General features: G+C 36.0%; 1 protein-coding gene across 3 annotated transcripts in view; it reads left to right on the forward strand.

The window, feature by feature from the left end:
• LOC123865014 (protein madd-4) overlaps positions 1-22,520 on the forward strand; it is a 158,233-nt gene that overhangs the window by 129,398 nt on the left and 6,315 nt on the right. Inside the window, exons 12-25 of one of the 3 annotated variants that reach the window (XM_045905827.1) lie at positions 964-1,116; positions 1,336-1,460; positions 2,399-2,440; positions 3,591-3,833; positions 8,278-8,401; positions 8,485-8,606; positions 11,770-11,851; positions 13,785-13,952; positions 14,276-14,458; positions 14,820-14,972; positions 17,252-17,430; positions 18,098-18,204; positions 18,454-18,560; positions 22,087-22,179. In XM_045905827.1, the coding sequence (XP_045761783.1) occupies positions 964-1,116; positions 1,336-1,460; positions 2,399-2,440; positions 3,591-3,833; positions 8,278-8,401; positions 8,485-8,606; positions 11,770-11,851; positions 13,785-13,952; positions 14,276-14,458; positions 14,820-14,972; positions 17,252-17,430; positions 18,098-18,204; positions 18,454-18,560; positions 22,087-22,179 (1,881 nt within the window). The remainder of the gene's footprint in view (positions 1-963; positions 1,117-1,335; positions 1,461-2,398; positions 2,441-3,590; positions 3,834-8,277; positions 8,402-8,484; positions 8,607-11,769; positions 11,852-13,784; positions 13,953-14,275; positions 14,459-14,819; positions 14,973-17,251; positions 17,431-18,097; positions 18,205-18,453; positions 18,561-22,086; positions 22,180-22,520) is intronic. The other 2 variants (XM_045905828.1, XM_045905829.1) reach the window with 2 other exon arrangements.

The raw sequence follows: 22,520 nt of genomic DNA on the forward strand, positions 1-22,520 counted from the left end.
AAATTTCAACGTAACTAAACTTCGCGGTATCTTCTTCGATTCGAGATATAAAAACTTTGTCTTCAATTTTAAATTGGCCTGAAAGAAATGAAACTTTTACCGAAACCTAGGTCCTCTTTATTTTTCTTTTCCAAGGCAGCGTTTTTCTTGCAAGAAATCTAGTTCGAAATTCGTGATATAACGCAAATTTTGGTTAAATAGCCTGAAAAGTTGTAGGAAGACCAGAGAACTTCAATAGATTTCATACAATCACAAGTGTGAACCTTCACTTTTCGTGAAAACCAACCTGCTAAATATCAGCGTTATTGATCTTGATGAATTCATAGTTAATAATTAAATGTATCAAACGATTGGAAGGGCGAAAATTGCAATTAAATCGTCTGTGAAATCACTGTAAAGAAAAAAAAACATCTTGCCACACCTTTTAGTTTGGTTTCGATTTTTAGGGTTCCGTACCTTGAAAGAAAAAAAGGAACCCTTCTAGGATCACTTCGTTGTCTGTCTGTCGTGTCTATCAAGAAAATGGAATTAAAACCTATACAACCTTCCTGTTTGATCTAGCATCATGAAATTTAGATTAGGCAAATAGCAATGTCTTATAACACAAGTGAAGGAAAAAATCCGAAAACCGTGATTTTGTGATTACATCATCCATACTTAGTATTATACATGCGAAAGTGTGTCTGTCTGTCTGTCTGTTTGCTGCCTTTTCACGACCAAACAGTTTAACCGACTCTGACGAAATTTGGCACAGAGTTAGCTTATATCCCGGGGATGTACTTTTTATTCCGGAAAATCAAAGACCTCCCACGGGATGCCTAAAGATCCGTCCGCTTATCCGATTTGTATGAAATTTAGAACCGAGGTAGCTTGCGTCCTTGTAATTGAAATAGGCAGTTCCTACGGGATCCTTAAAAACCTAAATCCACACGAAGTATACTAACGAAAACTGACTCTCCATAGTGCTCCGTGTCTTGCGGCGAAGGAGTACAGATGCGAGGCGTGGAGTGCACGCCCGCCGGGGGAGGCTGCGACCCGGCGACCAGACCGGAGATCTCCAGACCCTGTTCTACCGGCATCAGCTGCCCCGCTTTTCGAGAGGCAGAGGAACCAGAGGTATTTTCTAGGTTTTCCTTTCTCTCTTTCCTAACAGAAACTCATAAACTTTACTATCATACATTTGTTAAATCACAAATTGAGGTTCTGCGCCAAACATGTAAAAATATATTTCTCGTGTACCCAAAACAGCAGAATTGTCCTTTCGGATGGTCAAATTAATTATTTGGCGAAGATTAATATTCTTTATTATAGCTTAATATAATGCTTGTATCTCAGGACGATATCGAAGATCTCCTCCCAGGAGTGGTCTACCACACTCAGCCTCTGATACAGCCGTACCCGCCTCCTCAAGCCAAAGCGGAACAGCTGATTGGCGACCCCGACGTACCAGTTGAAGCCACGTAAGTATTCACAAGCTGTTGATATCATTTACTGTTATTTTGGCTGGAGACAAAATACAGTGTAAATTCAAAGTTTCTTGCTGGTTCTTCTCGGTAGGAATGGCATTCCGAACCAGTGGTAAATTATTATTTGACGATTCAAAAGCACTTGTAAACGTTTAGTTGAATAAAAATCTATTCTATTATTTATAAAGCCGCGGTTCATTATAAAAAAAAACTTACTATTACAAAAACTTTACTTTTTGATTGGTTTACCTCAAAGTCGCATTTTGAAAGCTCGTAACTTTTTTCATCTTTTTCATAAATCATAATTTTTAGCTTTCGTGTAACTGCGTATGATTAGTTTCATCATACAGAATTTAAAAAATTGTATTATTTCTGAAGTGGCTATTCTGAGAACCAAAATCCTTGTATTTTTCTTATTGTCTTTTCTTTTCTTTAAACGTATTGTTAGTTCAAATTGATGTCTTCAGCCAAAATAATTTATCAAAGTTTTAAAATCATTTATTTCTACCATACTTTGCATGCGTCTCATATTTTTATGATTTGAAATTGTGAGATTTCAATATGGTATAATAAGTAGATGGTTTTAAAGTTCTAATTAGCGAAGTTCTATCGAATACTAATAATTTACATTTTTGTCAGATTTAATTATAAAAAATTCTCACGTTCTTAAATCTTCAAGTGCAATTTTATTGTTTGATTTTTTTACTTTTTCTAAAATACTTTAATGATTTCTTTTACCATATAACTTAACCTGTTGAAGATATTTTTTTATAAATAAATGTACCTACTTGGTTCTAAATAATACTTTAATACATTTTTCGTATTGAATATACTAGTCATAGATATGTGGATATATCAAATATTTTTGAAACATCTGTTCTTTTATTACCTGTCTTTTCAAGTAGCTCAGAGTATTTTGTTGTTGTTTTCAGCAATTACAAAATATTCTTTGCGTGTGGCTGGTTGTATGTAAGGTATTGTACCTTAACCAGTATTATATAAAGGTTTCACTTTTCAATTCAAAACAACATCACATTTTTTTACAATTAATAAACATTACGTCCCCACCAACACATATCCAGTGGCTGTTGTTCCCTTTTTTCCCAGCTTATAATAATATGTTTATGATTGAAAAATGAACGTCTTCAAACCATTTTAAAATTTAATGGCTTAAGGACGATTCAAGAATAATTACTGTCACAGATAGTCCCCTCATTTAGACTTCAAACCGTGTAACGTTTCGTGTTTCAAGATAGCCTAGAAGATAGACATCACCGTAAAACTTATGCAAAGGAATATCGACCTTAAACCACTCAATGTTTTAGCTTCGATACTGGTCAATTTCGTATGCACTCTCTTCGATTATTCCACAAGAACCCTTCAGTTCATTACCTGTCACGGACCATTGCTTTCTCTACGTTCAACCTTTTTTCAACTTTATGCACTGCACAGTAAAGTTTGTATTTCCTTGCACATATTACACTATCTAAAGTTTGTCTACTTTTTGTTTCGCTTCGAAACACTTTTCCGATACTCTAAGATACTATACATCTCTGCACTGACACCAACAAGGCTATTTCTTCTTCGATAACTTTCATTCACCAAGTGATTTGACTATAGTATAGATCTTATTTGCTTACCGCTAAACAGTAATTAAATCAAGTTTACAGGTTTAATTGGTGAATACACACAGACAAACACTGGTGCACATACTTCTACATAAACCAGCCAGATCTGAATCTTTTAGGATGGTACGAGTAGTTTTCAATATATTTTCTGAACCCTACGCACCCAGCATGTATGGACTGTGTGTGGAAAACCCTTTAGTCATACAAAAAAATGTTTAGAGTTGAATGTTTCGTACACCATGTTTTAAGGCACAAAAATATAGAATTAGGTTCAAACTCATACGGAATGAATTTATACTCCAGAAACAGGCTATTCTAGTCAGTTAAATCATAAAATATAAAGTATTTGATAATAAAATCTAATGTTATTATTTTAATATTCATAAAACGCATTCAGCATTCATTATATGCACGTGGACTGGTCTTTAGTTTAATACTATATTTTTGTAAGTTGTATGTATGAAAAGTTTCTTTACTGAATTTCACCATTTTATAGCTACATCAAAGATGACGAGTGGAGTCCGTGCAGTGTCACCTGTGGAGAAGGATGGAGGAAAAAAGAAGTTCATTGCAAGATTTTTCTAGAATTCAGTCGGACTATAGCGAAGCTGCCAGACAGCAAATGTATGGGACCAAAACCCACTGAAGAGACTGAAAGATGTGTCATGGAACCTTGTTCTATGGCTTACGGTACTTCTTTTGGAGACTCTAGCGCGCCAGCCTATAACGGTGGTGATAGGTAAATACATTGTTATATGTATTTGGTTTTTTTTTTACCAGAGGAACCAGCTTTTTTTAACCCCCAACCCAAAAAGAGGGGTGTTATAAGTTTGACGTGTGTATCTGTCTGTGGCATCGTAGCTCCTAAACTAATGAACCGATTTTAATTTAGTTTTTTTTTTTATTTGAAAGGTGGCTTGATCGAAAGTTTTCAAGAAAACCGATTCAGCCATTTGAAAGTTCAGCTCTTTTCTAGTAACTGTAAACTTCACTTGTCGGGGGTGTCATAAATTTTTAATTTACACTTGTGAAGTATTTAATTTTTCTCCCTTAAATAACCTGTTATTTTAAAACTCAATGTGAATACAGCTGAAAGGATTGGATCCAATATTTGCATGCACGTTTTAGGAATTATCAGTTATAACGGATGGTCAAATAATTAATTTTAATTTATCTTCTACCGGTAAACAAGAATGAACTCAAATACAAATTCTCAAGTAAATATGAATTATTTACTGACATGTAGGTATAAATGTGAATGTTTGTAAAGATAAATTAACTCTAAACTTTTGTTTATAATAGTCGTAAGGTTTTCATAAATTTGATTCATAAAACGAAATACATTAATTATTTGTTACTTTATTAGATCTGAATATAATCGATTTAAAACTCCATTATCAATAGATTCATTTATGACGTCATTTATACACATTTGATACAATTCTTCTCCTGGTGTGTTAACTACAATATCTTCGACTCCTGGAATATCCGTATTTTCTTCAGTAACAATGTCTTCTGATGCTGTGGTAACTAATTTCAATTCCAGTAAAGCGACGAGAAGACCAAAGGGAAGCATTTCACCTAAATCATTTTCAAATTCATTTTTAGGGTAAACTTCATCAGCGTTTATTTGAAAAAGATGCAAAAATGATTTTAAACTCTCATAATAATCCATTTTGAGATCTGCGAAATACATGGATCTAAATTTGGAATCTGTGCAAATGTATAGAAAATATAATATATCGGTAACTGGACTTGCGTACCGCATCGCTTGAAAGTCCAAAAAACAAATCAGGGGGCACGGCAGTGCCCCCGCCAAGACGAGCCAAACGGCGGCCGGGGCGCTACGTAGTACCTTTTTCTCGAAGTGTTTCGCCGTATTTTCGACCCGTCATAACTTCGGTCTGGATGGCGCTAGAAAGCTGAAATTTTCAGTATAAGGTGTCCTCAGCAAATGTACCAAATATACTAAGTATCAAATATCTAGCTTTTATGGTTACAGATTTATTGATACCTAAAATACGCCGTTTTCGTCCCTCACTGATGATCATCACTATTCATAGTCTGTAATTCTAGGGTACTTCCAGAAGTCCTAGAAGGCTGAAATTTGGTATGTAGACTAGAAATTGCATACAAACTACAGGAAAATTAAGAAATTGGCAATGCCCCCCTTCTACGCCTCTTATGAGAAAAGCAAATCTGTAAATTCTATCGCTAGAATGCTGATATTTTCAGGATAAGATGTCCTTGGCAGATTTATTAAACGCATTGAGTATCAATTGTCTAGCTTTTATAGTTTCAGATTTATTGACAGTCAAAACTTCTAGTCTGTAATTCTAGGGTACTTCCCGAAGTCCTAGGAGGCTGAAATTTGGTATGTAGACTAGAAATTGCATACAAACTACAGGAAAATTAAGAAATTGGAAATCATCCCCCCCCCCCTACGACTCTTATGGGAAAAGCAAATTTGTAAATTCTGTCGGTAGAATGCTGATATTTTCAGGATAAGATGTCCTTGGCAGATTCATTAAACGTACTGAGTATCAATTGTCTAGCTTTTATAGTTTCAGATTTATCGACATTCAAAACCTCTAGTCACAAATTCTAGGGTACTTTCTGAAGTCCTAGAAGACTGAAATTTGGCATTAAGTAGGTATTTCAAGAATTATGAACAACAGATAAATTAAGAAATCGGGTCCCCCTTCATGCCCTCGTATATGAGATGCATATCTGTAAAATCTGTTGCTCGAATACTAAAGTTTACAGGATAAGATGTCCGTGGCAGATTTATCAAACGTACCAAGTATCTCTGTGTTTCCTGAAGTCCTAAAAGACTGAAATTTGGTATATCTGCTTCAAAATTGAGTTGCAAGATTCCACCCGAACAAATATACTTACATACGAGTACATTGCAAGTTGAATAAAAGCTTTTAAAAAAAGAGGTAACGATAGAGAGTGGGCCATGAAAATGATGTACCTACAAGAAATAGATCCAAAAAAAATTTAAGGCACCTGCCAAAAAGAAATGAAATCCCACCAAAAACATTTCATGTAAAAAGTTAGCCAAGACTCACAAGTTCATAATGTTTTCCCTGTTAAAAAGTTATGAGATCTCTAGTAGAGCCAAGCCCCTAGCTGAGCTTAGATTTGTGCTGGCCATGGGACCTATCCCAAGTCCAAAGTAATATAGCTCTTAAATGTTCTTGACTATATCACATTTATAACAATAAATAACAAATCACTCTACTTACAAGCTCTGATTCTACAAACCCTATATCTTGGTAAAAAAAGTACGGCTTGGCCGTTTAATGTTCGTAAAACTATTACATGACATAACATATTAAACGTTAAAAGTTATTAAACGGCCAAGCCGTCTTTTTTTTTACCAAGATGTAGGGTTTGTAGAATCAGAGCTTGTAAGTAGAGTGATTTGTTATTTATTGTTATAAATGTGATATAGTCAAGAACATTTAAGAGCTATATTACTTTGGACTTGGGATAGGTCCCATGGCCAGCACAAATCTAAGCTCAGCTAGGGGCTTGGCTCTACTAGAGATCTCATAACTTTTTAACAGGGAAAACATTATGAACTTGTGAGTCTTGGCTAACTTTTTACATGAAATGTTTTTGGTGGGATCTTCTTTTCGCCATCCTGCAAAACAACGATATTGTTTTTAATCAATATACAAATAGGAATAGAGAATATTGACATTTTAGTAGTTTCAGGTAAGTAAATAGTTTTAGCAAGTGGCAGCGTTTGCCGATTTTTACAAAGTGATTTTTTCAGAAATAACTTGAAAAACATTTTTATCTCCTGCTTCCAAAGCAACGTAATTTAAACTGTATCGCTATGCGAATACGTCTGTTTCTACAATAACTGCATTGATATTTCACTACATATCTGCGTAGCAACAAATGTATGCTCCTTTACCGTGTCTATAGATTTTTATGAACTTTATGATATTACGAGTACGTACCTCTTCTTTAAAAAGGATATTGTTAATCCAGCAGTCTCCATGACAGAAAACGTTATATTTACTTGGCCTTGTGTATTCTCTCAATAAGTCTAATATCTTATCTTTCTTTTGTCCTAACTTTTTCTTAACCTCATTGTTATTTATGAGATTCAATGACGCTTGATATGAGTCTACGAAATAATTTCTTAATTTAGATTTATTAAGGAATTTTTCATTGAAAATTAAATCTTCAAAATCAGTTTGTATGCTTTTAAAATCTTCTCCTTCTTTCTCTTCAAGCACAAAAGACAATCCATGAAATTTAGCTAACTCTGTTATAATTAAACGCACTTGAGTATAATCTAAATTTATAAACTTTACTGCATTACTGTCACTAGCAAAACCACTAAGCAACATATCCTCTAATACGATTACTTCATTGTTCTCCTCTACACTTATATATATAAATTTGGGTAACACAATTCTTTTGTCCATTGCAATACTATTTTGTAAATTCACAAACTTGTCTACAACTCGCATATAAGCGCGTACTTCTCTCGTATGTAGTTCTCTGAATATTTCTTGTCTTGTAGTGTTTACTAAAGTTTTCACTATAACACTTAGTTTTTCATCAGTCCCCGTTTCTTCAATGGTTACTCTGAAAACGTTAGCAATATAGTTTGCACCTTTACCAGACACAATATCAACATGGTATGTAAATTCCCCTATTCCTTTTATTTTCGCGACTCTTTGTATACAATCATGTAATTCATTGCAGTTAAATTCGTCCGGTTCACTTATGTTTACGTCTAACGACATTTTATCACGCCTACTCGGCTACGATAGGGACTAAAATGAATTTCTTAAAAATATCTACTGATAATGGTTTTGATAAACACGATAATGTACTCATCGTACCTATACGTATCGTATGGTGGTATCAGGTGACGCGTCTGTTCGTTTTTTCACTAATCAGTCAAATGCGAGTTGGACGCGAATACCAAGGGTTCCGTACTGTACAAGAAATAACATTTTTTTCATAGCGACATTTTGAAATTTTTTGTTATAGCGAAAATAAATATAGACATTCTGTGAAAATTTCAACTTTCTATATTTTATTACGGTTCACGAGATAGTTCCCGCTGATGGACAGACGGACGGACGGACAGCGGTTTGCACCTTTCGAGTACGGAACCTTAAAAATGCTAAATAAGTATTATTTTTCAGCAGATCTCTGATCTTCGGCACATCCAGTAACATCAGGGTGGCGCCAGGATCGCCGGGCAAATCATATTCTTGGAAGGAAAAAGGTTATACGAGCTGTAGTGCTTCCTGCTTGAGTGGAGTTCAGGTTAAATTTTACAGTATTCGCATCTTTTTCTTACTAAAAAGCATTCCAATGAATTCGTTAGTTCATAACGCTTTTTATTCTAGGAACTAATAATCCAGTGCGTACGAGACGAAGACGGCAAGAACGCCTCACCATACATGTGCGATCCTCTAACGAAGCCTGAGAATAGAGTGCGGACTTGCAACGACCACCCATGCCCACCACGGTGAGTAAAATCAAGACTAAAAAAAATAAAAAATCTAAGTCAAATAATTATAACTGGTGCGTACCACGATTTTTTGAATTATTTCCAAACTCAAAGTTAAATAATTTATTCAAATTAGGTACTCGTAGGACACTTTTTGATTGTCAGTTATTGGATTTGTAAGAAAATGTAGTGGTGATAACTAATTACGTAAACTAAAGGTACAAGGAATTTGAATTGAAACATTCAACCCAGTTGCATGAGTCGTGGTCAAGACGGAACTGCAGTGCTGCGAGAGATTGCATTTAATGTCGCTAAACCAATAAATAAGCCTAAAAATATTGAGTCAATGAGTGGTTTCAGACTATCGTTTATTCTACACATTTTACGGTTATTTACATTACGCGCTTTAAGGTTATACTTCATACGCGCTTTGCCATACAAACCTATTACGCTGATTATATTATTTGTTGTGCTAGGTCTAAAATTAAACCAATTACCAATTTATCTTTTCATTATGTATACTCGACAACCGTAAATAGGTAACAGCCTTTGAAATATCTTTATTTTAGGCCTTTTGAGTCAACTTCGTGCGTAGATAAACCATGTAAAAACAAGAAAATTACAAAACTAATGCTTTTAAGGCAAATTTTACTTAATAATAATTTCACATGTGTTAGGATTGTTTCAAAATAATAACGTAATACTAAACATCATCCATGTCATTGCCCTACAACAGAATTAGCCACATTATCTAGCTTCTACCCATATAGGCAGCTGTATGCAAAATCACTTCTATTATTATTATGTGTGTATTTCTATTAAAACATCATCAATATTGTAACATTAGGTACTTCGAATTCATGACTTGTTTTAGCACATTGTTAAAATTTATGCAATGACCCGTCTAAAATTGCCTTCGGTTATAAAATCGTATGCATAACAAATGCAACACGATGGATGTGTACCAAATTAACACGCCTATTTCAATTATTTATTATTACAATATGATTGGCATACCTGAAAGCATGGATAACCTAGATAAATAACAAGGTACAATGTTAATATACAGTGCAATAATAAATATTCAGCCACAGTATTTCATGTCATATAATGTTGTTTTATTTTTAACACATTACGGTACGGTGGAGCTGAAACTAGCTCAATTTATATTTTAACACGTTTTCACTGCATTATGTTATCATAGGGCTGCCTACGGCTAATTTATTTATTTATTTCAAAATTATTTATTTATTTTCCTTCGCTCTAAACTCTTTCACCAACGCAAGATCCTAAGTTCGATCCTAAGACTTTTTGTATTTTGCCTGCTGGTTTTGGAAAATCACTCTCTTATCAACTACGCTGAGAATTCGTTATGGTGCCATCTTAACCAATGCTAATGCTTGAAATATATTAATTAGCAAAATAAAAAGTCATCCACTATATAAAAATATATTTTATTCTTCAGTAATTGATGAATAAAACGTAGCTTAAGTCTATCGGCGGGATACGCTATCTTTTGATGAAATTTTATCATTAATCAATAAAACGGACGGGCGGTGAAAAGATAACAGACAGACTAAGACGTTTTCAAATCACACTAATATTATAAAGGCGAAAGTTTGTATGTGTGTGTGTGTGTGTGTGTGTGTGTGTGTATGTTTGTTACTCCTTCACGCAAAAACCACTGGACGGATTTGGCTGAAATTCAGAATGGAGATAGATAATATCCTGGATTAGCACATAGGCTACTTTTTATCCCGGAAAATCAAAGAGTTCCCACGGGATTTTAAAAAACCTAAATTCACGCGGGCGAAGTCGCGGGCATCGGCTAGTTTATAATATAAGTATGGATGAAAGTCTATTGGAATCATAGTCTTGACAGTAGAAGCCTTCGTACTGAATTGTGAAATCACTAGATCTAGCTATACAAACAAACTAACATATTTCCACCAACTCCAGTTCAATGTTGGTTTACTGAAATAGTTACACTCAAGGCTGTGATTAAATAAATAAATTCACACACCAAATCCCTTGAGGATATATCTTATTTTCGCCCGAGGCCGTGCAATGTGCATTGGTTCAATAAATTCACAGCTGACAACCCTACGTTCCCGCTTACCGCACAAGTTGCATTTTAGACTCTATAGCTATAGTGATAAAGACCAATTATATAACTCACTCCACGCGTGGGTATAACACTAAATTACATATAAAGCTCTCTTGGATACGGTTTAAACAGTGCATTGCGTTAAAACTACGTTATGGCTTAATATTGTTTGTGATATTATAGTTATCTTTTGTATTAACTCTCTTATATCATACTCTATTCAAGTGAGAGTTCAGTTAGTATTTATAACAGAACTACTTTTGTCCAAGTTTACGAGTTAACCTGAAAAAGGTTTTAAAAATCCCATGAGAGCTTTTCAACTTTACGGGATAAAGCCCATGTTAATTTACGTCTTTAACTATATTATCCATGCAAAAAAAAACCCGTGCAATGTGATTGAAGGACAGACCAACAAACAATCACATTTTGGCATGTTTTGTAACTAGAGGATGCCCACGACTTCGTCCGCGTGGATTTAGGTTTCTAAAGATCCCGTGGGAACTGTTTGATTTTCCGGGAAAAATGCCTATGTCAATCACAGGGACGCAAGCTACCTCGGTACCAAATTTCATACAAATCGATCAAGCGGATGGGTTTTTAGGAATCCCGTGGGAACTCTTTGATTTTCCGGGATAAAAAGTAGCCTATGTCCGTCCCCGGGATATAAGCTAACCCTGTACCAAATTTCGTCAGAATCGGTTAAACTGTTGGGCCGTGAAAAGGCAGCAGACAGACAGACAGACAGACAAACTGTCGCATTTATAATATTAGTATGGATATGGGTAGTGATGTACAAGAATAAAGCCCATGTAACACATTCTATGAAAGATAAAAATAATACCTTATTCTGATCTCAAGGCAACTTTACGATCCTTACAAATACAGTAAAATTCTTAAGAATTTTAAACTCGCGCATAAGTAGGGACAGCACAATAATAAATAGCTTAAAGAAGAAGTAGAGATGGCAGGTCTTCGGGACTTGGAAACTATAGGTTTCACAAAGTAACATCAAGCGTCTAAGTATGCGTTCAAGTTGTAAAAGTTGTTTGTTGTATTTATGTTTGTTTGTTACAGTTGGAACTATACGGAATTCTCGCAGTGCACCAAATCGTGTGGAATCGGCATACAGACGAGAGAAGTCACGTGTATACACGAGGTATGATGTCTTCGGATTTATGTTCAAATCGGACAAGGGTTCCGAAAATAAATAAAACTTTATAGTGGCCATACCATATGTATTTACGGTGTGCTAGAACTATACAGTACTTTAGTTCAGAAATAATGGAAATCCATATAAAATGTATTTTTTATCATCTTCACACTTCATGGACAGGGTTTTATTAATCTGAATCCAATATAGCAAAGAAAATGTCATAGCCCAAGAGCTTACACTCTAATGTACCTAAGATTCAATAATTTTCCTTAAATTATTGTCCTTATGAAATTACTTACAATTTGTTCTTTATACGGTCCGTTTTTGAACGGTTTCAAGAGTTAAAGTTACTAGTTTTATATTTATTTCATCGAGATTAGGCATTTTTTTGCTGAATTTAGTTTAATAAGTTTAAAAAATGCTAGGCATTTCGTATGTCATTGAAATGAAATGAAATTCATTGCATGATAATCAAATGAACAATAATATACTTACTCACCCATTATTAGCACATCGCTTAGTGCGTTCTACATTACTGCTTCACTGAGTGACATTAAAATATTTTTTCGTAGAAAACCTTCAATGGATTAAAATTAAATGTCCTGCTAATGAGCTTGGTGGCTATCATCCAATGTTGAACATTGAGTTAGCGTATCAGGCATGCCTCATTGATTGTTAAATAAAGTCAATTAATTTTTGAGCTGTGAACACTTAGAACGAATTGTTGGTCAGCTCTTAACCTATTATAGACATTGCAAAAATAAAACGCGAATATAATTGGATTCAGCACCGACAGCGCTCACTGTAGGAAACAAAAGAATAACTTTCATTGTACTTTTTATACACTAGAGCGTAAAATTTATGTTTTACGCACTAGTTGATATTGAAGTTATTGGTAAGACAATTTGTTCATCTGTATTTTGAGATAAAAGTCGTAATTTGAGAAGGGTCAGTAAGGCCCTTGAAATGTTTTATATACTTAGACCATTCTATGTATAGTATAAATTGACTCTGATTTTTCAGCTAATTTAGATTTCCTAAAACTTATTTTTGGGTTGGCAGAATGGTCCACTCGTCAGAGTAAAATCTAAAAATTACATTTTTTGTACTTACGACGTATTAGGCCATGGAAATGGATGGAATAGATTAGGTCTAACTAATAGGATCTTTTTGTACAATAGTATCAAAAATCAAAAAAAAAAAATATTATACAATTAAACTTTTAGAAGTACTTTTGAATCGTCAAATGCGTCCACCACTGGTTCGGAATACCTTTCCTACCGAGTAGAACCAGCAAGAGACTCGGCGATTGCCCTTTTCAAAGATGTGCATAAACATAGGTACACTCTCTATTCCCTCACTCTCACACTGCAATATATGGGTGGGTGATCGGTGCGGGACCTAACGATCCGCAGTTGAATAAGTTAGCCATTAGACCAACGAAGTAATCTATACTAATAAATAAAATTGGAGTGTCTGTCTGTAATTTCGAAATAACTACCTCATATTAAGCTCATATGGTTATTTGAACGATACCATAACTGAATCACACGTTTTTAAAATTTTTGTCTGTCTGTCTGTCTGTCTGTCTGTCTGTCTGTCTGTCTGTTTGAAAAGGCTAATCTTTGGAACGGCTGAACCGATTTTGACGGGACTTTCACAGGCAAGTAAAGGATTGACCAGGGCGTAAAATAGGCTACTTTTTTAACCGACTTTCAAAAAGGGAGTTTTGTTTTTCTACCTATGTACACCGAAATCTCCGAAATTTCTGAACCGATTTGCGTCATTTCTTTTTTAATCGATAGAGGAACTTTGCGACATTGTTTCATAAAAAATTTGGAGTCCAACTCCTCAATCCTGATGCTGCAGGGGATCTGACCAATCCACGCGGGCGAAGCTGCGGGCATCAGCTAGTTTAGTAATATTTGTCAACTAGGTGACGCGTGGAGGAACCAACACAGTGGTAGTACCAAACAGCATGTGTCCCCAACCGCCTCCTCCAGACCGACAGTACTGCAATGTATTGGACTGTCCAGTCAGGTGGCATGCAGGAGAATGGTCCAAATGTTCCAAGACTTGTGGTGGAGGGATGAAACAACGAGAGGTAAGACCCAAATCTCTCAAAACACTCTCGACGCACATTTTGAATTTTAATTGGGCATAAGATTTTTTAAGGACAACACATATATTTTATTTTACATTCTTTCTCAAACTTGGTCTTTGAAGTTGTTTATCCAAAGAATTTTTAATAAGAAGTTTTAGTCATACTTTTTATCGTAAACTTTTCCTGGTGGTACCTATATATTTTGACTTCCAAGGTTTTGTACATAGAGCCTCATCTGCAAGTCATTAAAAAGTCCGTAAAAAGACGTATTGACAAGTCACCGTGTTTAGGCACTTAAATAACTTAAGGTTTTCTTCTGGCAGGTGGTGTGTAAACAAATAATGGCGCAATCGCACGTGGTCGAGCGACCAGCCTCACAGTGCAACTCTCCTCGACCGGCCAACACAAAGTCGTGCAACAGTCGCCCGTGTCTCCTGGACACGTCTGCGCCAGAGATTTCCCTGGCGAACTCCTCCTATATACAGCATGATCCAAAGAAGAAGAAGGTACCTATCTACAATGGCTTCTGAATGTTCCAATATCATGTCTGTCATGTCTGTCAAGACAACTTAATCAAAACCTATGGGGTACTTCCCATTGACCTAGAATGATAAAAATTTGGCAGGTAGGTAGGTAGGTAGGTAGGGTCACAAGTAAAGGAAATAATTTTAACTGTGTCTCTGAGATTATATAATAAAAAAATTAGTTCGGTGTTCCCGATGAATAACAATTAGTTAACTAAATCATATCAAAATGGCGCTGTCCGTCATTAACTTAAAAAAATTGACATACTAGTTTGATATTTCTTGTATGATGGACGGAACCCTTCATGTGTGAGTCCAACTTGACAGTTTTTTTATTAAACAGGTCACAGTAAAGGTGGGCGGGTCAGCCACAATATTCTACGGAACCCAAGTGAAGATCAAATGCCCCGTGAAAGGGTACAACAGAACGAAGATCCAATGGGCTAAGGATCATCAGATTATTGCGAAGTCAAAGAAATACAAGATTTCCAAAAAGGTAAATAGTAAAAACTAACTAACTTCAGGAACATAATATAATATCATCGATCCAAGTCCCAAGTCGGTAACTGGATGGATGACCGTCCAAATTTGGGCTTTCCATTTCCTTTGTGCCATTGAGAGCATGTTTAGCCGTCGATCCTGGTAAAAGTTGCTAATCAAACACAATGTGACTGATATTCGCTGTCCAGCTAGGCCACACAACCCGTTCTATTTAGTCTATCTATCTAATCTTTTTCTGAAAAAGTATTTTTGCTCTATCGTTTTATAAATACTAAATAATATCCGCAAGTTCATCCACGCGAAGCTTATAATAATAGGTTTAACAAGTGTTAATTAAAAATTTATAACACCCCCGACAAGTGAAGGTTAAAGTAACTAGAAAAGAGCTGATAACTTTCAAACGGCTTTTTCTTGGATTATAGCTAAGAACACTCTCGATCAAGCCACCTTTCAAACAAAAAAAAACTAAATTAAAATCGGTTCATTAGTTTAGGAACTACGATGCCACAAACAGATACACAGATACACACGCCAAACTTATAACACCCTTCTTTTTGGGTCGGGGGTTAAAAAAATCCGTGAGAATTCTTTAATTTTTGTAAATATATAAAGTACCATAAATGTCTTTATCCAGGTTTTTAACTATAATCAATGCAAAAAATCACATCGATCCGTTGTTCCCATAAACCAACAAACTAATAAACTTTCGCATTTATAACGCTAATACGACCCTTTAGTTTTTAATAAGCTATGATATGCTAATCCGATTAAAAAGTCGCAAATTATTTCCCCAATGTTTTGCCGACTTTAATTGTTTCAATTCCAAACGAGAAATTGGACGCAGTTGCCACCGACAGCCCATAAATAACATTAGCAAAAACGTTCGGTAACTCTTAGGCCCCTCACAAACTGAAAATTTATTAATCTGTGGCTTTACTCAATAACTTTGGGGGGTAAAGGTCTATTTAAATAAAACTGTGTTGTGCGGCGAACTTTATTAGAAAAAAACAAACCGTCTATCAAAAATGTTTAACATCATCATTATCGTCATCACCAACTGAAAGACGTCCATGACTGCTGGACATAGGTCTCTTGTAGGGACTTCCACACGCCACGGTCTTGAGCCGCCTGTATCCAGCGGCTCCCCTGCTTAGTTGAGGATCTTCAAACACTGCGCTTTCCACTACGAGGTCGCTATTGCAGCACCTTGGTACCCCAAACGCCTATCGATATAATCTATCGATAATCTCAGTGTTCAGATCCCATTCAGGGTTCGGGTACCCAGGTCTCCTGGGTTAGGTATGGTCAAAAATCTGTTATAATATGAACTAATCCATTTATGGTCCGACGTGCTACGCCCATTCCACATCTAGGCACAATTATACTGATAATTCCACACTCCACGCATGATATGCACTCCCTGTGAATCATGTTTATACTTTTTAATGAACAACGTTATTTGAAACGTTTGAAACTACGTTAATTGAAACAAGGAAATTCAATTATAATTTTTCCTCTAAACGAACACGCACAAAGCTTCTGCAAACTATTGTTCACAAAAAATATCGTGTTAATTTACTTTGCTAAAGCATTTTCGGAACTGGTTAATTAGACTGCGGATAGAAAATAGAGATAAGTAGGTAAATACGGTGGCATACTCTCAAAACAATTTATTCAGAAAATAATGTTAGAACAGGTATCTTTGCTAAGCAAATACCTAATATGAAACACTTACCTTACCCTATCTGTTTTCTACTTTATACTTCATTTTAATTAAGCTTATTTTTTGGATTGAGTAATAAGTAACCAATAACAATAAGATTTCCATCGAGGAGTTCCGATATTAACTCTTCCAGTCCGAAATTCTTTTTTATCATACCTATGTGAAAAACGAACATTGACTTTAGGGACTAGCGGTAACAAGATTATATCTTATACTTATGGGAGTTTAAACTTTCTCTCTTCTGATTGGTACACGTTCGTGCTTTAGTATATTGTATTTTTCTCCTATGTATAAGTGTCATCATTAAAATAATGTGTGCACTCGGGGCCGAAATATTTTGTTTTCGGGTGGCGTATATTGAATTCCTCGCTACGCTCAAAATTCTTCCCTTCGCTCTGAATTCCAACGCTCTCGAGGAACAAAGTATCACTTTGACCCCTTGTGACACAAAAACTATTGTGTCCAAAGTCTTCGAACAATACGTGTTCCCAGTAGGTACTAGCATGTTCAATTTGTGCCTTAAATAAATATTCCTTTTCTTTCCCACCCAGGGCGCACTACGCATTACATCCCTTTCTCTCCGAGACCACGGAGTGTACACATGCGTAGCGGGCAGATCCAGCGCTAACCTGACGCTGCTCGTGAAGCCAAGGCCTGGAGAGTTCCCTTCCAGCGAGGAAATTGAAAGGCATAAGGCATTGGATGAACCCTCTTCCCCTTTAGCTGACAGGTATGTTATATTTCGATATCACATTATCTTTCCAAGGTTTTATATGTTCCTATATAAAGTTTGCGGTGAAAACCTTTATTCATTAAAAAAACTCATAAAAACATGTTTCTCTAGGTTTTCATAGCTATACAATTTAGTCGCTGGTCATTTCTCTGGCGGTTTGCTATCACCTTGCAAATTGGGGTCAGTTTTGGAAATTATATTATCTAAATTGGGTCGGGTCTGCTCCGATGGGAGATTTTGACCGCGGCCAGTTATTGCCTTATTTCACTGGCATTTTGGCATCTACTCATACAATAATCGGATTAGTTGCACCGTGCACCCAATAACTGTGTCTTCAAAATCCTAATTCATAAGCCACGCTATAGTTTTCTTCATGACTGATTGTTCTTGTATTTGAAATCTTACTTACTCGAGGGTCCTTCGCAGGCAGATGTTAGCGCCTCATTTTGATTTTTAATTTGTTAAGTATTGAGACGTTGGTTCTATGTTCGATCCACAATATGCTGAGCATGCGTCATGAGACAATTTAGAAAATATAAATGCCTAAATTGCCCAACCGGGAATCGAACCCGGGACCTTGCACTGCGCCGGGGAGGTCGCTAGAGGGGGGAAGTATGCTCGGGCTGGCACTGAAAAGATAATATAACAAAGCCCTTGTCGTCAGCAGAGCGGACGGGCGGTATCGCGCCATGATCGGCGGCCGCTCCGACGACCAGTCGCACGAGCAGCGACCACCGGACCAGAAGAAAAATTATAAGAGTCGACAAAAAGGTAATTTAGGTATTCGAAATTATACAGGGCGTAACCAGACGAAGACAGGTAAGTACTGATGATTATTAATAAGATACCACAAAAAACTTTATTATATTAGCTAACTCGAAAGGCGACACTCGACAGCAACCTAATACCGCTACTTGCATAAACCCCTACGGACAAGTTTCGTTTTTTTAAGGTTTAATGGAAGTGGATTGCATAGTCTTGACACTTGACAGAAAATAATGCAAATTACTTATTCGCCAGGCAAAATCGACAAAGTCCGGGACGCTCTTTATGGAAATCCAACCACGAGCACCAAAGCCGCTCCCAGTTACAACTCACAGGCCCGGGACATTTACGACGAAAATGAGGTGAGCTTTTTGACTACAGTACCTACTTATTCAAAAATATACTAAATTGCTCCATTTCTTATAATATTCCTTAATATTTTATATAATATTAATTATATCTTAATAAATTATTACTTGTTGTTGAATAATACAATAATATAATGTTAAATTTCGCTAAAAAGCTTTATATTATATTAGATTTGTTAAAATAGGAATGGACAAACCGAAGTGTTGCCTTTATAAGACTTCACTTTAATAACAAGATAGATTATAACTTTAATGATAAGGCTTTTATTTCAATGGCAAAACTAAAAAGGCCAACAACTTATTCATTAATAATGCAGAATATTAATCGGTTATCTGGATCACTGACACATTAAGAAATTAGCCCTTGAACTAGGAAAACTTAAATGTTAACAGATATTATGTATGGATTATAATGTTGCCAATGAATAAGGCTGGATCCCCATGGGCGTCGATATTTTTCAAGTTTAAGTTTGTAAATTATCAATTTATATCGTACTTAACCCGAAGTCTGAACTTGAAAATAGCAAGAAATCGATAAAACCACTAAGGGCTCTATATTCGGCACTTAATTTTAGATATTATAACAATATTACAGTAACGATTGTTATCACACTAATATTATAAAGGAGAAAGTTTGTATGTCTGTGTGTGTGTGTGTGTGTGTGTGTGTGTGTATGTTTGTTACTCCTACACGCAAAAACTACTGGACGGATTGGGCTGAAATATAGAATGGAGATAGATTATACCCTGGATTAGCACATAGGCTACTTTTTATCCCGGAAAATCAAAGAGTTCCCACGGGAATTTTAAAAAACCTACATCCACGCGAATGAAGTCGCGGGTATCAGCTAGTAAATTATAAATAAATAAAAGCAAACCAATATTAAACGACATTTCACAAACTAGGCTTTTAAACCGAAAACCAATATTAAACCACATTTTCATAACAATAGCACCCCCAATAAAACCAGTCTAGATCACCAAATTGACAATAAATTGCCACTATAAAAATTATCATAACCGAACGTAATATCGGCACGAAATATATTAAGTCGGGTGTTTTTTCGCGGACCACCATACGACACGTTTCACGGTCACGACATACACGACTGTCGTTCAGACGTTTTTCTACAACTTTCAATTTCGGAAAGACGGCAGTTTTTTTTTAAATAAAATATAGCGAGCAAATGATCAGGCGGGTCACCTGATGCTAAATGGTTTCCAGGTTAACGGACCCAATAGCCACAGCTATATTACATCATTCAGAGGGATGGGAATGGAGGGGGGCTTCTAGGCTATGTTGGCAACTCTGGTTACTAACATAGCCTAGAAGCTCTCATATTGTCTGCCATGGATCCAAGAACAGGTCTGTCGCGCCCTTGAGCGGGGATACCGTAATATTAATCGCAGTGTGGGAAAACCAGCCTGCTGGATCGACGACCTTGATCTTAGGAAGATTGCAGAAAGTGGATGAAGGCATAGAGGCTGATGGATGTATGGAGCGAGAGTATAGACGAAACCAGCTCATGCTTTGAAAGCCGTTGCTGCATGAATCCATGGTTGAAAAAATATACGAGTTCAAAGTCATTACCACATTTTGTCTTGTCGTGCGATGGTCCGTGGAAAAATGCAAAGGCACAAATGAAAATAGTAAATCTCTTTTACGAGGAACGAATATAGAATAAGTTGGAAAGCATGCCTGGTTTATACAGACTTTTACAGATTTTTCTTCAATCTGCGCATTCTTATGAAATACTTGCGACGAAATCGGACGAAATCTTTGCAAGTGATTGCTATATCAGGGTCATTTTGTGATGTAGCACCTAATTTTCTTACCTCTCTTATATTTCTTTTGTTGCTTAATAACTCATAATTTAAAAATTAAAAACAACGACTGAAAATCAAAACAGACTAAAAAGGAATATATTGTATAATATAATATATATTGTATTTTTCACTTCTCTTTTTTTTATTGAAGATCACACTAATATTATAAAGGCGAAAGTTTGTATGTGTGTGTGTGTGTGTGTGTATGTTTGTTACTCCTTCACGCAAAAACTACTGGACGGATTGGGCTGAAATTTAGAACGGGGATAGATTATACCCTGGATTAGCACATAGGCTATTTTTTATCCCGGAAAATCAAAGAGTTCCCACGGGATTTTGAAATATCTAAACCCACGCGGACGAAGTCGCGGGCGTCAGCTAGTATTACAATAAAACTTTTAGAATACTGGCTGCATTTCTGCGCTGAATAGCTAGGCTGATCCGTTGCGCAAAAAATGAGCTAGCACTTCTTTCACTTGAGAAAGGATTCCAACGATACATCCGAATCCGTTCAACATTTAGAAGTTATGGTGGAATAAAAAACTCACATACACCCTGAAAACCTAACACTCTTTTTTTCGCAGTCGTGTAATTAAGTATCACCTTACCAATTTCAATATCTTAAGCCCAGACAAAAGGTTAGAATAAAATATCTATTTTTAGATAAACCTTTTTCCCAATTTAGCATAATACGACAAAATTAAAAATCTCTGGCCCTACTAAAGCTTTGACCTTTTCTTTAGGGCTCCCTAGTATATAATGTACATTCAATAATATTTTATTAGATCGTAAAAGACGGCTATAAAGTTTACTGCCGTTTTATTGTTGAACTTAGCCGGATTACTGGAGATACCAAATCATTGTAACCGACACACCTATATGTATAGCTACTATTGTGATATGTTGCGCGGCTTGAATCGTTAAAACGGTACTTAAAAGTATCGATATAACGTAACTATGTAACTTCTTATTGGTAACCCCTTCAAACCTTGCGAAATCATTGAAGTTCGCGACAGGTCGACATGGCATCGGGGTGGGAACGCCTCGCATACCACACAGCCCCCGCGCTAACCCGGTGCGGGTGTGCAGGGCGGTCCCCCGCCTCATATCCCGATTGCCATATCGACCTGTCGTGAACAGATTTTCTCAGATACAGTCACAGTTGATTTCCATCAATTTCGAATTTCAAAGTTAGTTAACAGGTACTCTTCAAAGCCTCTTAACTCAACGATGCTATAGGTAAATCTTATCCTAGAATTATTTGCAAAAATTTCGTTGAAGTGTTTCCATTCTAAAATTATAATCAGTGACGAACTTTTTCATTTATTGCTAATTTTTTCGTTTATTCTATAAAGATTGATTTTTAAACCATCAAATACATTTTAATTTTTAACACTACAATCAATGGCGTATAAAATGTAATTTAAGATTTACTTTACTTGACATTAACTACATATTTTAGCAACATATTTACTTCTTTTTTATCATAATACTTTTATAATAATACCATTGACTACACCACTTTACCGTTAGTTCGCAAGTTATTGTTTCCGAATATCTTTAATTTTAAAGATCATTCGCTTGGCGAAATTGTTTCTTACAACCTTTACTTAGCTTAAGTATATCGGTTTGTCCATCACTATTGTGAAAAATAAATAACATTTTCGCACGCTGCCGCGGATAATATCAAAAGGAAACTGCAGTGTCATCTCAGATGCTTCCGCCAAAACGAAACGGCGCCTCCAGGCTTTTGCCGTGCCTGCATTATCTAGTAATGCAACTTCAGGTGAGCCGTTACCATAATAGAGCATGGCTCATGGGACATTCAATTCAGCGTTGATATTCTACTATAGCATTTTCATCGCATGAATTAGTATTACTACTATTATACTATGGTATTGTATTATTAGTATTAGTACTATTTAGGGTATTTTAAAGCCCCGTATCCACTAGACAACAATTGACGCGCAACATGTGACGCTCAACAAGAACACGTGACGGTCAACAAGAATGGTGATGCACAACAACGCGTAACGTTTCCAACTGGCACGCAACAGGACGCGCGGCTTGATGTTTGTTCTGTTGAGCAGTTGAGCATCAAATAATGTCAAATGTAGTGGTAGAGCA

This window comes from Maniola jurtina, chromosome 5 (assembly GCF_905333055.1).
Source record: "Maniola jurtina chromosome 5, ilManJurt1.1, whole genome shotgun sequence".
NCBI lineage: Eukaryota > Metazoa > Arthropoda > Insecta > Lepidoptera > Nymphalidae > Maniola > Maniola jurtina.